This window comes from Mus pahari, chromosome 5 (genome assembly GCF_900095145.1).
Source record: "Mus pahari chromosome 5, PAHARI_EIJ_v1.1, whole genome shotgun sequence".
NCBI lineage: Eukaryota > Metazoa > Chordata > Mammalia > Rodentia > Muridae > Mus > Mus pahari.
Window position 1 is genome coordinate 41,908,261 of NC_034594.1, and position 18,144 is coordinate 41,926,404.

Below are 18,144 nucleotides of genomic sequence, written 5' to 3' on the forward strand. Positions count from 1 at the left end.
TGTGTTTCTCTCTCTCTCTCTTTTTTTTCTTTCTTTCTTTTTTTAATTGAATTTTTTTTTATGAGTCCGCATGCTCTCAGCCTAGCAATACTCTCTGTGTCTCTCCCCCAGGGGGCACCTTCCCGCCAGGGACCGAGCCCACAGTGGACACGGTGCCCGTGCAGCCCATCCCAGCCTACTGGTATTACGTTATGGCGGCCGGGGGCGCCGTGCTGGTGCTGGCCTCCGTCGTCCTGGCCCTGGTGCTCCACTACCACCGGTTCCGCTATGCGGCCAAGAAGACCGATCACTCCATCACCTACAAAACCTCCCACTACACCAACGGGGCCCCTCTGGCGGTCGAGCCCACCCTAACAATTAAGCTAGAGCAAGAGCGGGGCTCGCACTGCTGAGGGCCGAAGCAGGAACAGCGCCCCCCCAAAAAAACCCAAGAAAGACTGCAAACACGTTGCCTCGATTTTGCACTTTTTTTCTCCTCGCCTAGTCTCTGCGTGAACCCTCAGACATCTCTCTTTCCAGGGTCCCCGACCCTGAGCGCTGTCATGTACCCCCACGCCATTCTCTGTGGTTCTTGGTTCCGGTTTCTCTTTGCTCTGATACTGTTTGTTTTTATCATTTTTTTTTTCCTTTTCTTCTTTCCTTTCTAATCTTCTCTCTTTTATTCCTTTCTCCCCTCCCCGCCCCCCTTTTTTCTAATGATTTTAAACCCAACTCTAATGCTGCATCTGGAATCCCAGAAGAGACCCGCCCCTAAGCACTTCACAACCCAAGGCTCTGTTGGTTTTGTTCCAGAGACAGGCCCCGTTGTTTTCTCCCCTTGCCTTAGCCCATCCCTCCTCTCCTGGGCAGGCTGCCAGGTGTCTTGAGGGGAGCCTGGTCCTGTATGTATGTACACAGTACACTCCCATGTGAAGAGGTGTGTGTGTGTGTGTGTGTGTGTGTGTGTGTGTGTGTGTGTGTGTTGGATTTGCAAGGGAGAGACTGATTCACTGTGGAGGGGGGGAGTGTGTGGGTGCGTGTAGAGAGGGGCCCCTTCCCTCTTGTGTTGCTTCTTCTGGGGTACTTTTCAAGAAAATAATATACTGTACACATTTTGTTTACTTGGAGAAGAGATTGGAGCTTTTTTGTTGCCTTATCTAGCTCTGGCTGGGTTTCTGTTGGCTGTCATTGTCATCTCCAGGTACCTAGACAAATAGAGACCATTGGGAATGCAATGTGGCTCTACCCATCCTTACCCCCATCCCAAGCCACCCAAGACTATGGTTCCTCCAGTGCACTCAGACATGACCCCTTTTGTTATGTTTCCCGGTGTCTTTGAAGTCACAAGATAACAGCCATTGGGTGCATGGAGTCATTTCTACTTCCAGCCCTGAAGCAAATGTGTCTCATGTTGCCTTATAAAAAGAAAAAAAGAAAAAAAAAAAAAAAGAAGAAGAAGAAAAGGAATAAAAAGTTCATAATGAATGTTTAGCTCTGACGGTCCAGTTGTGGAATGTCATAAAGAAGAACACACCTGGGATGATGTAAACTCAGTAGTCTGTTTTAATTGTGAGCAGGAGGGGGCTGATAGAAGGGAGGAGATGGAAAGACCCAAATGTTGTCTTTGCAGTCTCCACACCCCCCGGGCATCATTACATTGAGCCTAACGTGGGATGGGGTTGAGGAAGAAGGTATTCTTTGGTATTATTTTGGTCATTGTAATAGAGTTTGTAAAATACAAGGGAAGGGGTTTTATTTTCTTTCCTTTCATGGTGTTAATGTGTGCCTGAATCTATAGCTACTGAAGTATGTGGCTGTCCTTCTGACTTAGTTAAATATTATGAGAAAATAGAAAGGAATCATTTGTTGAAATGAACCCAAGTGCCGCCAGTTAAAGCACTCGTGGCATCTGGCTAGTACACCGCCAATGTCTGGTCTGAATATAACCCCAAGGACTGGTCTGACAGCAGACACATCAGCATAGGCAGCGAGAAGATGCCTTGGTAAAGTTACACCCATTGTCACCTACTTTTCCTCCCCCAAACTCTCCACTGAGAGAGATGTTAGAGATGTGCAAAGGCTGCACTAAATAGCAGAGTCAATTTCATTGCAGCAAAGTGTCTATTTGAAGATTCCAAGTATACTAAGGCTCAGTCTTGAAGCCATTTGCTTTCTACTTTCCAGCTAAAAGGCTTCTTAGAAAGTGAACAATTCTCTCAAGATGGTTGCCTGGTCACATGACTCTCCAGACACCTTCCAAGAACAAAATACTAATGATTTTTTTTTTTTTTTTTTTTTTTTTGTTTTTTCGAGACAGGGTTTCTCTGTGTAGTCTCAGAGTAGCCAGATAGGTCCCTCCAGCACACTCTCAGCCTTTGCATCTGGTTCCTTTCATCCCCCTGAAAGGACACTGCTCTCCCGCTCTTANTTTTTTTATTGCTTGGGAGAGAGCCGTTCAGCATTCTCTCAGAGTAGCCAGATAGGTCCCTCCAGCACACTCTCAGCCTTTGCATCTGGTTCCTTTCATCCCCCTGAAAGGACACTGCTCTCCCGCTCTTACTCTGTTTCAAAGAGCTATTCTGTCTCAACTGTAGCAACTCTGCCAAGAAAAGAAAAGATGAAAGGCTAGTGTGTGGCTACCTTTAGGTGTCCTACCTCAGTGGAAGATGGAGAAGGAAGTGTGAACTCAGGTGGGCAAGCAGCCCTGAGTGCTGAGAGAACCATGGCATCTCAGAGGGTTTTTGTTGTTGTTGTTTTTAAACAGAGTTGTTTATTCACCACTAGCAGAACATTTAGGGCCAGCCATTCCTTGCAAATGATTGACATTCCTACAGGTGCCCTTTGGAGGCATTAGAAAACCACAGCTGGAGAGTAGCTGAGGAGAGTTTCTTCCTCTTTAAAAGGAAATGGCGGCCATGTTGTGAACTTGCTCTATGCTCATCTGATGTCCCGTGCAGCATCATATTCATGTACATGTCACAGATGAGAAGATGGTGAATCCCATGATACCTTCAACCAGGACTCATGCTTAATCAATCTCATCAATCTCTCTCTCTCTCTCTCTCTCTCTCTCTCTCTCTCTCTCTTTCTCTCTCTCTCTCTCATTCTTCCCCCCCCCGCGCCTTCTTTCTCCTGCTTCCCCAACTCCAGCATCTCTCATAGTATTATCTAAAAGGGCAGCTCATGTGTAAAATGCCATGCCTTGCTGCTTTAGAAAGCAAAATTCTGTACCCTGTTAGGGAGGAAAGGGTCACTCTCTTCTAAGCAAACACGACTGGACAGATGAATCCGTGCATGCACCAGTGTAGCCTGGCTTCTCAGAAGACGAAGCAGTGATCCCAACTGTTAAAATGTGGAAGAGTGTATGAACGAGGTGAAGGGCCAGCTGGTCTAGAAAGCATTTGCCTTACTAGAGGTCTCACAAGAATCCTTCTTGAGAGAATGCTAGCAGCTGCCGTCTCCTATTGCTGGCTAAAGCAGAATAAGAAAACAAAACAAAACAAAACAAGTGTAGTATTGCCATTGACAAAACAGGATGCCCAAAATAAAGTCATCCCTTCCCCTGTCCCACTTCTTTTGATTAAAACTATAATAGGAGATCCAGTACTATTTTTGAGGTTGTAGCCCCATCTTTTAAAAGACCCCCTCCCCCCTCCCGTCTTTAAAATAAAAACTAGCAGGCAAGCAAACACCTAAAAGGTCAAAATCTACCAAAGAACAACAAAACAAGAAAACCTAAAGATTTTTACTTCCTGTTCTTATCCCTCCCTGTAACTGTGACACCCTTTGCATTGCTCAGTCGCCTGTGTGTCAAAATGACTTGTGGATGTTGGAAACTATTTGAAAATGTATTGTGTGGAATGTAATAAAATGATGATATTTTTATACAAACATCTGGGTTTTTTTCCCTGCCCCTTTGCCTATGAGAACAAAGTTTGACATGGAAGCTTTGAAAAAAAGAAAGAAAGAAAAGGAAAAAGAAAAAAAAAAAAAAACAACAAAACTCGATGTCTCCAAAGTTTACACATTGCCTTCTGGACTATGGGGCATTTATGTGGGAGGGAGGGAGGGAGGGAGGGAGGGAGGGAGAGATGCTCTCTCCTAGAGGCTGACCGCCAGCCTTCCTTTCTTTTTATTTCCATAACTGCTTGTTAGGAGTTTTAGCCAATTTGTGCAGCTGAGCCAACTTTCATGATTGGTGTGGGATTTTGCAAAAGTTGCTAAGTGCTAAATTGCTCAATGTGATTCCACAAAATTTCTCTTGATGGCAAATCCCTGAACACTGGAATCTCCTTTCAAATTAGCCGGTGGGGGTGGGGGTGGGGGTGGGGGTGGGGGCTGGGTGCAGCTCTCAGGCATGGTATGCTCAGCTCCACAGAGGCAGGGCCCTTCCTCTGGAAAAGAAATGGTGACCTCTTGTCCCACACCTACCAAATCATTACTTCCTGAGGGATGTTGATCTTTAATTTATGAATGATGTCCCTGGAGTGAGGGGAATAGGAACTTGTAGCATGTTCAGGGCTCAGAGGTGGTCAAGATTTTGGTGGGTTGTTTTTTTTTTTTTTTTGACAGAAAATGGAAATAAAGAGGTGGTCACCACAAACCCAGAGATGCCCTCTTATAAAAGAACCACTCTGTAAAAGCATTGAGGGTTAGGAGTCTTACTCAGGAGTCTGATCTCATTCAACAAGTTTCTTGCTCTGCCTGCTTTGGGTTGGTCCACCTCTGGGAAGAGTCAGTGACAGGCTTGTGGTGGATGTCCAAATCTGAGAGACATTCTGTAGGGCAGAGGAGCATACATAGGAAAGTTAACTTCCAAGCAGCTTTGAGTTTCTCAATGGGAGGCAAGAATTTGTCACAAGAGGATTTACATTGTCACCCCCAGAGACCTCTCTAAGAGGCCGAACGATCATCCTAGATGGCCTTGCAAGAAGAGACCTGTCCAGAGAAAACCCTCTTTCTGTCACGGCCCTGACTCCTCCTGGGTCCCATCACAACCTAGACTCTGCATTCAGCACTTTCCAGACATGAAACCTATCCTAACACGGCAAAGGGAAGCCCGGCTCCTCGGGTCTCCCAGGAGACTGCTAGTACAGATGGTTCGGGGTAGATGTCATTATCTGTCCTCTGCAGGAACACAGAGCCGAAGGTCCAGGATTAGAACATTGTCTGCTTTTCCTGTGCCAGGCACAATTACCCATTTTGTCTAAGTAACATTTGGCTGGCCTAAAACTGTGGGTTCCTGTTAGCAAAAGGCAAACTGGAAGCCTCTCAAAGTGTTTATTTCCAACAAGGACCCGGACTCAGTCCACACATGCCTGCGATGACCTAGGAGGACCACACGTGCCAGGCTGAATTAAATTCATCAGAACTTAGGTTTTGTTGGCATTACTAAGAGTCTTGGAGCCACTTGTGGGAAGTATTCCACCTTGACCCCAGTGCCAAGACTTATTTTAGGGGTACTGCTTTTCCCAGGGAGGCTGGCAACAGTCACGCGTCAATTTCACACATTGCTCACAGCACTTTCACCAGTAAAACATCCCTGCATGGTTTGCAGACTTAGCCCCATTATAAATGTTACCAAGTTACGTTCTCATGAATCAGGTGTCAAGGTCCAGTGTGCCCTGTGCTTCTCCCTACCTGGGTCTTCACTAAGACTTAAATGTACGTTCTTGCTTCAACCCTGGTCCATCTAGCCCAGACCTCCAAAGCCGGGCCATGCCAGGGTGGTATGGAGTTTATTTTTCTCATGCTCTTCACTGACTGTGGTTATTCTGCACAAACATTGTGGCCTTCTGTAAACTTCGATGAAAAGAGATTTATTTGGAAGCTTTTGATTTGTGTGCATCGTGGCCGCACATCTGAGGCAAGCTGCAGACTGCTATGTGTGGGCTTGGTTTTGTTGTTCTCTCTCTCTCTCTCTCTCTCTCTCTCTCTCTCTCTCTCTCTCTCTCTCTCTCTCCCTCCCTCCCTCCCTCCCTCCCTCTCTCTAATTGTACAGAGCATTGGGGCTTTCCCAGCTGTAATTTACCTTTCATCCACTTCAATGATGGCCCAAAGAAAACACAAAACGAATCCAGCCAGAGAAAAGGGAGGTGGGGGGAGAGGGGAACATGAGTTGACCATCTTAGAATCAGCAGGGGATGGGGAGAATCGTCCTGTTCAAAGAAGTTAGAAACTAGAGGTGGTGGGGGATTTAATTAAGCTTCACCTCGGTCAGGCACACAGGAGTTTGTGCTGAGGTCCACTCCAACTAGAAATCATGTTCCTTAAGAGTCATCAGACTATGAGCTGAGCCCAAGGCTGTTCGCCCTTGGAATCATTCTTATGGCACCAGTCCTAACTGGAATGGTCCAGGATTTAAGAATTCTCTACAGAGCAGGACCTTAGTTAGCAAGATGGGGGGTAGGGGAGAGATAACAAATCTAGGAGGTTCAGGTAACCAGCAGAAGCCATTTCTGCCCCAAATCCTATGGCCAGAAGACCCACCAGCACCTCTCTTCTGGGGAATGTCATTGCTCAGGGATTGTCCATCATGACCCTAAAGAGCCACACAATGTAATTATAAATAGTTAACGATAATCTAATGTACATTCTCATGGGCATTGGACCGAGAAATGAGAAGCCTCTTCAGAAGGGCTGAGAACCAGAAGGCCTGGAGGCAGGGCTGGGTGTTGGGTGGGAAAACACCTGCCCTTGGGACCACACCACTGTGGTAGTTATCAACACCAAACAAGGTTGCTGGGGGAACTTTTCAAATGGTAACTGGAAGGTGCTTTTCTCTCTCTCTCTCTCTCTCTCTCTCTCTCTCTCTCTCTCTCTCTCTCTCTCTCTCTCTCTCTCTGTGTGTGTGTGTGTCTATTCCTGTATTTCTGTCTCTCTGTCTCTGCTCTCTGTCTGTCTTTCTGTCTCTCAGTTCACAAGTGTATATGGCTACCTTTCAAAAAGTACAATAATACAGAAAAGGCAAAATTCATTTTATTGTTGACCAACTCCAGTCTCCTCCCCGGAAGTGACTACAAAGAGAATTTAAAGTCACCTCTTTATACCTTTATAGATACACACATTCATGTCAAATTCTGAGGTTTGGTTTGGTTTTACACCAGAGTATCACAGTGTTTCTTCTCTTGGCTGGACAGCCTGCTTCTTTTCATATGCCGTCTTCTGTAGGTGTGGTCAGGTTTATTCCACCCCTTCCAGTCATATTGTGCTGATATGCCATCACTTGTTAACTGTCCCCATTTGTGTTGTCCATGCTCAGATTGTGTCTAGTTTTCTTTTGCTATTTGGTTTGCTTTTTGCTGTTTTCGTTGATACTGCAGTGGACATTGTTGAAGTTGCCTCTTCAGGGATTCCTGTTCACATTTTAATAAACATTGCAAATAAATAGCGAAAGGTTTATCTGTGAATGAACCAGTCTTCATTCGGGAGAACCACAGAAACTGGGAGTCACCCATATTTGAACAAGCCACCAAGCCTCTGTGACTCTCTAGAGTAGGCACAGTCCTTGCCACAGAAGACTTTGGCCAGTTTTAGGGAATTTGAAACTCTAGGAATACTTCTCTAGGACTTAAAAAATATTTCTTTTTCACTGCCAAGTTGTGGAGAATACAGTCCTTTCTGAAAGTGGCAGCTGTGGCCCAAGTTAATTCTGTCCCTGGGTCGGCAAAGAGTCCTGTTGTCCATGATTAATGAGTTCTGCTTGGTTTCTCCAAAGAGCGACTGTGCTGTGCCTCGTTGTTACTTATTTATGTTTTCTACTGAAAAATTCATGTAAAAATATTCTTTAAGGTCATCGCACAGCGTTGTGCTGCCGACAGAATGGTTCCAGCAACCCCAGGTAGACCCACACGCCAAGAGGAAGTCTCAAGTCCAGATGCTCCCCCAAGGGGCGCTGCCCTGAGAGGAACAGATCCTGTGGGCTGAGAGGAGGCACTGATCTTTCTTCCAAGGAGGCTCAGGGCTCTGGCACTGAAAGAAAGGCATTGGCGGCAGGGCTGTTGGGTGGGATGTCTCGATATGTAGGCAAATCTGTTTACCCCACAGAGCTCAGGCAAGGAATAGCTTCAGGAGGGGAAGCCAAGAGACCTGAGTCCAAAACACTATTTCTAACAATAGCTCTGCCTTGAGTTCTGTTATCTGTGAGACAAGAGAGTCATAATAATATCACATTAGCTCCGAGCATAGGAAACAATGTGTAGGGCCATGTATGTGCCTTGTGAGCTTTATCTTATCTGCCAAAGATCCAGGGTCCTTCCTCATGGAAATGGGATTTGAACACTTGACTCAGGAAACAGTCTTGCCAGTGTGAGACCTGGTAAGCTCCAGAGGTCAGGCGCTGCACCCATTATCCTATTTTGTCTTCTCTATTCAGTGGTACACTCTTGATCCCTTTTTATAACATTGTCACTACTCAAAGCAGAGAATCCAACCCAGATGAGAATACACCTCTGCAACTCACTAGAAAGCTACCAGCTCCCAGGATGGTAGGAGCGTGCAAAGCACTTTGAGCTGGATGTGTCCCTGACCAAGATCCTATTGGCTGATGGCCTGCTAGTTACTGAAACACATTTCAGCACCGAGGACCTTTTTGTTGTTTGTATTTCCTTACACGATTGAGGTCTAGTAGAAGAGGTATAATGATCTGGAGAGGCTATTGAGTATCTCTCACTCGATCCTCTTGGAAAATGCCAACGTAAGGAACTGAGAACAAGAAGATGGTCATTACATTAGAACCTAGACCAAAACTAACATAGGTATGTCCAGAGATCTCCAAAGGGGACACTCAGTCCAAGCCAACTGTAGACCAAAAGTGTGACCCTACCAATAATGTTCATGGAAACTGTTGGGCCCATCATTACTTCCTGGATCTGAAATTCCAGATGGGACCACGGTGCCTCTCTAGCTCTCCCAAGGAGGACCCAGTCTCCACCCCTACCTTTGTGCCAAGTGCAGTTCATCTTCAGATTCATCTTCCCCTGACTTGGTGGTCCCTTTTCTTCTCTGGTGACTGACTGTATACTTTCTCTACCTTCCTTCTTCCAACACCTTCGCCCAGAAAAATGATAGGTCAGAGCCCTTTACTCAATTGGTGTTTCCACCAAAGAGAAAAGTTCTTCTCAGAAAACAAATCTAAAGCCAACAGAATCTTTCTGCTGAGACTACAGTCCTCAGCAAGCATCTGGAGACAGTCCTCTCATGAACGGATTGAGAATGGTACCTTGTTAGCCACAGTAAAATTACATTATTGAGTAACTCATTCTTACTTATAAGAATGTCTGAGTAGAGCCCAACTCATAGGGGACATGCGTGGGGAAAGAGTAGTAGAATTCATTAACCTTTTAGAAAACACCCATTTGGGTTTGGTCCTTCAGTCTTGTCTTCCCTCTTGACCACACTTGGATCAAACCACTCCACCTGAGTGATGATGTTTCTTCTATGTTTACTTTATGGTTTGGGTAATAAATGTCCCCAAAGGCTCCTGTGCTGAAGGGAGAGATGACTGTCAGGAGGGTACTGACTTCACCAATGGGTTAAGCCATTGGTGAGGAATACCGAGCAGGCTATTAGAATGTGGGATGTGGTTGGAGAAAGTGGGTTGATGGGGGTGTGCTTCTGAACGTTGCATTCTGTCCTTCACCACTTCGTGTGTGTGTGTGTGTGTGTGTGTGTGTGTGTGTGTGTGTGTGTGTGTTTCCCAGTGGCTGCCATGAGGTGAACAGCTTTGCCCTGCTCTCACCATGTTCTCTGCCTTCCTGAGAGCCCATAGTGATGGGACCAGTGGCTGCCAAGTAAGTCCTGTGGAGCCATAAGGCAAAGCAAACAGCTCCTCCTTTGTTTCCCTCAGGCATTTGGTCAGCATTGACAAGCTGACTGGCTCAGTACCTCTTGACGCAGTACCTCTTGGCTCAGTACCTGATTACTGGGACTCAGGGATATAAGAAATGTCAAAAGTCTCCCTAGGAAAAGAAAAATCTCTGGCATATAAATTTAGAAGAATTATTTTCTTTTACATCTCTAGGAATGTGGGGGGAAAGGTAGAACACTTTTCCCCTGAGATTCTCTGTGCCTTCCCCGCCATCATTTCTTAATAGAAACTAGCCAACGGATGAGTGCAGAGAGCCAGCTGCTTGTTGACATACCTACTTTGAGGGATGGGGAATATCTGGCTTTTCAAAGATTTAGTTGGTTAAAACACACACACACACACACACACACACACACACACACACACCAGAATGTTCTCCCTTGACTTGTAAGCCCATCCATATTATAAAGCCTCTCTGGCTGCATTTTTTTTCTTATTTCCATGCCATTGGTAAGGCTCAGTGGAGACTTCCTGGGCCCGATTGCTCATCTGCCTTCATGCCTGAAGGTGTTATTAGATCGTTTCACAGCCTGCTCATTTCCAGTTAATATTTCCAAGCCTTTTAAGGGTTTCTTCCTGGTTCTTGACTAACGAATAATAGAAAATAATGACTGCATGCAAGCCGACACTACCCCAGTCAGCGCATCCCAACCCCCCTTGTCTTTTCCTAATGGAAACCACATGGAAAAATTCCAAAACTTGTTTTTTTCCTGTGACCCTCCATACGTTTGGCTGTACCCTGAAAGATTTAAAAAAAAAAAAAAATCCATGATGAAGGATCTTCTGCTGGGCTCTTAAACTCAGCAAGAGATGAAGAGCTCTCAAGTAGCCTGACTGTCTAACGCAGATTTGGCAAAGGCTGTAGCAACATCTGAACTTCTGGCTCCTCGGTGCAACTGGGGATGAACAAACTGAATTAGGGAAATTAAGTGTGGTGGGGAGGGAGAACCCTCAGCCAACACTAAATGCGAAACCAAATTAAACATTTTGAAGCGCCAAGAAATATCTCTTTAGTCCTCCATTATTTCTGGTTTATTGAGATCTCAGTGTTGTGCTTCCTGCTGGGGGAAAAATATAAAACAGAATGGCTGAGAGAATTTTCTGAAGACGACTTCCACCTGAATGACCCATTGATTTAGCTGGCTGCTGGGTGTGTGGGGAGGGCGGGGAGGAGCTTCAGGAACTTGGAATCAAATCCAGCAACAGCTCTCAGCAGCCCAGAGCATCTACAAGATAAATCACAGGCTGCGAACAAGGTGCTGAAAATCCATAGCTTGCTTTCGGTCTCTGGGTGATTTGTTCAGTGGCTTCTTGTATTTTTCTACCTTCCTCAGTCCACTTCATCTATAAAAGGGAAGTGTACCTTCACAAATGAAAGCGTCCAGAGGTTTCCTGTAAGAGACTCTTGAATTCTTTCAAAGCTCGTTGAATGTTAGTGGCTTCAGTAGGCATCAAGACTAGTTTTCTATAAGCTGTTATCACCCAGCCCTAATTAAGGTGGAGACATAAGACAGGACCACAGGGTACCCATTTCATCATGTCCCCAGTCTCCAGTTAACAGCAGCAGTTCCAAAATCAAACAAGCAAACGTTGAAAATGTGCAACTTTTTGACTCCCAATGCGCCGTGCTTCCCATGTTCTTTGAAATGACTTAAGAGAAGACAGGGCTGGGTTAAGAAAGGATCAGGGGTAGTGTGAATGACAGAACTCTTGTGTTTGGGAGTCTCCTTGTGTATGTCAACCCTCACCAGAAAGGCAGATGATGGGGGCTGAAGAGACTGAGAGCTCAGCTATTAAGGATGTATACTGTCTTGTCGATGACTAGCTCGCAGCCACCTGTAACTCCAGCTCCGGGAGATCCAATACCCCCTTCTGGCTTCCGTGGCCATTCACAAACATGTGTCATGCACTGGCACAAGTACACATTAAAACAAGAAAAAATAAATCTTTAAAAAAAAAAGATGAAGAGGAAGAAGGAGGAGGAGGAGGAGGAAAAGGAAAAAAGAAATGTTAATGATGGAATTCCAGAGCAGAGAGGCACAGAGTGAACTCGGAGAGCTTAGGAGAGGGAGGGGCTCTGACCTAGGACCAGAGGACCATCTGCTCCTGGCCTGGAGCGCCTGGACACCCATGGAACCTCTGTTCTGGTACAGGATGATGCTCATGCCAAGTGTTCCTCTGAATGTCTTTGTCCCATGCATTGGGTGGCAAGTCTGATCTCTTAAGCCCCTGCCCGGAGTTGTCATGGAAGGGTCTCATGGAAGAAAATCAATGTGTTATCATGTTCCGAAACGATCCCATGCAAGTGACCCAGGGATGGACTGTCTTACATTATTTATCTGAAAGCAGCCAGCAATTTGAAGCAGACGGCCCATTCCCCCTGGCAACCTTGTGAAGTTCCTTTCACGATGCAGAAAGTACACAGAACACTGTCAAGGCTTATACTCTCACAGTAAACCATAGCATAACAAGTGGAGAAAGTGAAGGCTGAGAATTTCCTGTTAGAAACTACAGAAAGGCAAAATAATGAAGGCATGGTAACCCCAGAGAATCCCAATGCGGGGGGGGGGGAAGAGAGAGAGAGAAGAGAGAGAGCCCTTACTGGAGAGGTTGGTGGGCATTTCCCAGCTGCAGGTAGGTGTATCAAGGGGTGTCCCACTGATTAGCATGGGTCTGACAGTATCAGGCAGTATTCCAGGCCCCCTTAGGGAGAAGCACTTTCCATTAGAGCAGTCTGCTTGTGACAGGTCATGGCTACTCACCATTTGTGCTGTAATACAGTCTGCTAAGCAGGACACTACCATACTTGATTCTTCCAGAATGACTCTGGAGCAGTCCGGAGAGGTTTTAGCAACTAGCTATGGTATCTCTCTTTCTGAAACACAGCATAACAGGAGCTAGGCAGGAACTTGAGACATTCGTCATCTTGTAACTATGGGCTCTTGATCCTCTAAAAAGAAGGGAGACCTGAGGAGACCAGGGGACTCCTGGGCCTCGGTCAGACTTCCATTGCAACATCAGTGCGGGCAGGGTTTTATTAATTGGGTTGTTTTCATCTGCAATGGAGGCAACTCTGCCGCCTTGGCTGCTCAAACCGTATTATTTAACTACTTAGCGGCTTTCAGTCATCTGAGTCCTTCCCCTCATCTCACTGCCCTGGTTTTTCAGCCGCTGAGAGTGGGCAGAGCTCTGCCTCACTGGTGGATAAATGCAAAGTGGGAGATTTGTGAGTCACAAAGGACTGCAAGTCAAAAAGCCAGAAGGCAAATGTGTGGGTGAAAAGGCTCAGATGTGATCCCGACAGTCAAACAGATGTGGACATGGAATGCCCCCAAGCCTATCCTGCAGTAGTCTGAACTCCAACATCCAACTCCCTGCTCCCACAGCTTCCTAGCTGACAAGGGCCCAGCTTGGTTTGCCTAGTTCTTGCCCTGGGCTCCAGCAGCACTGTGGGGTCCCCTCTACAAATGCTTCATTTTCCCTTATGCTATTCTGGTGTCTTTGTTTCTCAGTCATACTGATGGAGCTTAATGTTAGAGACCAGGGCTCGTACATCCTTAACTACCCAAATCCCTTAGTGTGGTCTCTGGGCACCTAGTAAACCTTTGTGAGTGATAGTTGGCCAATTGGATGGTGAGACTGTGCTTTGAGTGTGGTTCAAGCCTCCTCTTCCTGGGTGATGCCCAGCATGGAAATCTCAAAGCTCCAACTTCAGATCACAGATAAAGCCTTTAGAACATACCATGAAAGTGATGAGCCAGCGATCCAGCAAGTCTCTAGAGGATGACATCCTGCCACTTGGGATCTCAGTCAAGGCGGATGCATGGTTTCTGTAGGATAGACTGGAGAGGCCGGGGTGATGGCACAGCTGGCATCACTAAGGACTGAAGTTTAATCTTCAGAAACCACCCAAAGATGCTAAGGATTGTTATATATTTACGCGTATTATCCCAGGCACTGGATACGGCGAGACAGATCTCTGGGGCTCACTGGCCATCCAGGCTTGCTGGACTGGCAAGTTCCAAGCCAAGTGAGAGACTGTCTTTAAAACAAAAACAGAAACCAAGAAAAGCAAGGTGAGGAATAATATTTGAGGCTATCCTCTTGCTTCCGTGTGTGTGTGTGTGTGTGTGTGTGTGTGTGTGTGTGTGTGTGTGTGCACGGATAGAGTATAGAGATGTGTGTGGTGATGCAGTGTACACCCTAGAGAAACTGAGCAAGTCTCAGCACTCCTGGGAGTCCAGTTCAGTTTGAGTAACCAAGCACATCGGGCCTTGAGAGTTAACGGCCAGGCTCTGTGGTCAGGCTGGCCTTAGACTGACTCAGCAGAGTCACGGGAGCACGGAGGTTGAAAGCGGAAGTCCCGTGGGTGGTGAGATCTCTCCCTGACCTGTCCAGCTGTGAGGCGTGGCTCATATCACTCTCTCTAGCCTAGCTCACACTCACAGACACACCTTACCACCAATACGGTTTGGGATCATCCTCTCCAAACGTTTCTCCCACTGCGATGAGATTCTAAATCCTTGTCATCTCCAACCTGTGCTTGGTTTCCCAGCTGGCTCGGCATTCCAAGGCTGACATTTCTCCCTCCCACACAGCTGCCACCTCACTCCCTGCCTGGTGCTCAAACTCATCCTTCTTCCTGTCTCATGTGGGAGCCAGGACCCCTCCTTCTGGACTTTGTGACAGCAACTGCCCATCCTTCTCTTACCTTGTCTTTGCCAGAACTCCAGAACTCCCTATACCAACTACCTTCTTGTAGCCTTCATCCAAAAAAAAACAAAAAACAAAAACAAAAAAACAAAAAAAACCCAACAAGAAAAACCAAACAAACCAAAAACCCAATAAATAAAAGCATCTCTAGTTTCACTTAGTGTGTGCAACTGCAAAAGCAAGGGGCCGCTGAAAAGCAAAGATGCTTTTGAGAAGAAAATCTCTTAATCAAATACAGATATCAAGAACATGAGCAAGGGGACTGGAGGAACTGCTATCAAAGTAAATTGGTTTTTGTACAAATGTTCCTTTTATTTGGGTTTTCCCCAATGTGCTATTCTCTCTTTAAGGCTTGGTGAACAGATGCGCTTTTGAAACTGTTGATTACCTTATCCTTTCCTTGACCCCTTCCTACTCACCCACATTCCTGGGGCCATGATTATCCCAAGAGCAGAGCTGAGCCACTGAAGTGTTCCTTACCTTAAGTGGCCTTTGCTTCTCCAGGTGTGGAATCTCAGCTGGGGCTGAGCAAGCGATTCCACTGAAACTTAGGAATGGGCCAGTTCTTAGGAAACCGTCTCACCAGTCCTCTGCCTCCAGAGATGGCAGGCCTAGTAGGAAATGTCCTCGCTGTCACTGCCATGTATTTGCTCTTTTTCCTTCAAGACCAATGCCACATTGCCCCTCTGTACTCTATGGTCAGTGGTGGCCTTGGTCTTCTTCTCTGGGGTATGAGATGGAGCAAGGTGACACTCCATCCTCCATGATATTTTCTGGTCTTTGACAGAGACCGAACACCTAAATCAAGTACAGGGTTTGGCTCCATGGTCACTGGTAAGAGCCCCCAAGGTTCTTTCCCATATCTGACTCACATAGTCTTACCCAGGATCCTGTATCCTCTGCTCATGGAGATGTTAAGACATATGAGCATTCCATCAAAGTGATTAATTGTCAGGAATGTGAGCTTCTTCCAGCTTCCTCTTCTTTTTCAATACATAATCCTATTTTTAAAAAAGGCTGGGTTGACTTTCATAAGCTCGCTGTGATCCCTGTGACAGACACCACCTGTGTCTTGTCCAATCATCTTCACATCTTCATTCCAAAGAAACAGCCTGCTTTGTGGGGGCCTGGAGAATAATGGGCACCGAGGTAGGAAAGCTGGCATGGCCTGCAGGTGCCAGTTGCTATACTAAAAGCCTGCCAGGAACAGGCTGGACTCACAGAAGACTGGCGCCACATGGCAATGGTCCTTTCCGGTGAATCTTGGCAGCTTGTTCCGGGTGTCCTTTTCTAGAGACCGATGTGAGCGTGCTTCAGCACTCTGGCCAGGAATGAAGACTTTTAATATGATTGGAAATGAATAGATTTCCAGGACGACAGTGATAGATCCATCCTCAGTTCAGTTCACGGTCAAGGAGATGGTCTCCGATACATGACACTGATGAACAAGACGTTCCGTGGAGTCCATAGTTCTTCTTATGGCTACTTCAGCTCCTGGAGGTTTTAGGTGTCCTCCTCAGCTTGAGACACAGGCAGCAATGAAGAGACCCTGCTTATTATCACATATTGGATTCTCTTAAATGTTTTAGCATTTTAGATGGGTAATTTTCATTGGTTCTGATTTCTATAAGTTGGACAGTTTTGTGCATAAAATCACCCATCTTATACATCCCTGTTCTAAATGGGGGTGTGTGTGGTGGTGTGTGTGTGTGGGGGGAACAACACAAAAATAGCCTGGGATAGGAAAGCAAGAGATAGCCCACACAAGTGAGAAGGGGACACTGGGGCATTCTTCCAGTTCTTTCATATTAAGCCCTCTAATGACGAAGCATGACTTCTTGCAGTTGTCATATGTCTTCTTAGGTACACTCATATGGGGAGTCACAGTTAGCTACACTAAGTGTGTGACATTGTAATGGTGGCTGAGGGTGTAACATGGGAGCTGAGGGGCCTTCCTAGAAAGCCCAAACCACAGCTGGTAATGAGCCACAGCTGAGGGAACATAAGAGATTGAGCTTTCTCGACACTGAAGATGTGATCTTCTTCCGTCTGTTTTCTGGTCATTGTTGGAAGAAAGCTCCTTTGTAGGAGAAAGAATCCAGCAGCAGGCATGCAAAGTGACCTTAAAGTGGGAGTGGTTCTCTAGCCTCTCACTGAGATTCGAGTTGGGCTCAACAACAGTCTTTGCCTTGTAGCTGTGATGATAGAATTTCTGATCATTTGGTGTGTTTGTTTTCCCTTTTTTTTTGTTTTTTATTTTCATAGTGGACATCCCAGAAATCCATGGGGGAGAGGGCTATGAAGATGAGATTGATGGTGGGTATTACAATGATTTAACAGATAATCACGAAATTCCAACTTTGGTTATAAAAACGTCAACAAAAATAATGCTCTGGCTATTGGAGGACCCAGATTTAGAACTATTGGTCAGAAATACATGTGAAAAGGACCCAGAGAAGAGTGAAGGAACCATTAATTACCTTGCCAGGGTCAAAGCTCCAGATTTAGAAAGCTTACCGGATCCCCTTGGCCTAATCTGAAACAGGCTCCTAGTTCAGGCAACTTTCTCTATGGATGGACGTCAAACCTGGGAAATCCCTTCTGAAGTGTAAAGCGAGCCCCACTCTGCCATCACTGCTTGACCCCCATCCTCTTTCCTGTCACTGACTGACCCCCATGACCTCCTCCACAGAAAGGCCAGAGTGAATTATCTGAACGTGAGCAGTCTCCAGCTAGCATGGACAGCTCATTCTACTGCTTACATGGAAACTGTAATACTAGCCAAGATGCCAGAAGTTGCTTATTGAAGATTTAGGGGTTTTGTCCACACTGCCCACCTCATATTTTCATATTTATTCCGAGTTCTAGCTTTGCATTTCAGATGCACATACTCTGGAAGCTAATTCCAGAGTCTTGGGAGGGCGTGCAGACACATCGGTATTATTTCTGCCTTCAGCTCAGCAGTGGGCGTGCCAGGCCTGCTCACTGGGATCCCACTCACAGAGCAACCTCACACCAAGCGTGAACAACATTCAGGAGAACAGTTGCTTTTCACCTGACCTTCATCAGAAACTTCAAATGTTGTTATAGAAACTAGAGTGACAAACCCAAGCATCACCTTGTCAGCTGAGTGCAAGATCTCCCTGTAAAACCCACTGCAGTTCTCCTTTTATGGGCAAAAGTGCACAACCAGCCTATACAGGAGTCTGCTGGAGATCAAACAGAAGCCATAGAGAGCAAAGCAGGGAGGGGATGAAGAATGCTGGCTGCTGGCCCTGTGTTAACTGCTTGCTCACTGCCTGGTGCCAGTTACTGCTCGCCGGGTCCTTCAAACCTCACCTGTCTTATTCCTATGCTAGACATGTCAGGATCTCCTTTTCCTCAGGTGATTGGAGCAAGGCCACAGAGCTTGGTTGCTTCACTCACAGAAATTTATTTTCTTACTGCTTTGTAGGCTTGTCCTACATGAAGGTATGCTCAAGGCTGGTTCCTTCTGAAGACTGTAAGGATTCCTCTCTCTCTCTCTCTCTCTCTCTCTCTCGAACCCACTTAGGAAAACACAAGTATAATGTAAGCAGAACAAC

At 46.2% G+C, this 18,144-nt stretch overlaps 1 protein-coding gene across 7 annotated transcripts in view; it reads left to right on the forward strand.

Moving 5' to 3' along the window:
• Nrp2 (neuropilin 2) overlaps positions 1-18,144 on the forward strand; it is a 115,615-nt gene that overhangs the window by 94,642 nt on the left and 2,829 nt on the right. For 2 of the 7 annotated variants that reach the window (XM_021198430.2, XM_021198431.2), the window contains exon 16: positions 16,826-16,876. The exons of 3 other annotated variants lie outside the window; for them this stretch is intronic. In XM_021198430.2, coding sequence (XP_021054089.1) covers positions 16,826-16,876 — 51 coding nt within the window. Of the gene's footprint in view, positions 1-111; positions 2,243-16,825; positions 16,877-18,144 lie in introns of those variants that run through there. 2 more of the 7 variants (XM_021198435.2, XM_021198436.1) reach the window with 2 other exon arrangements.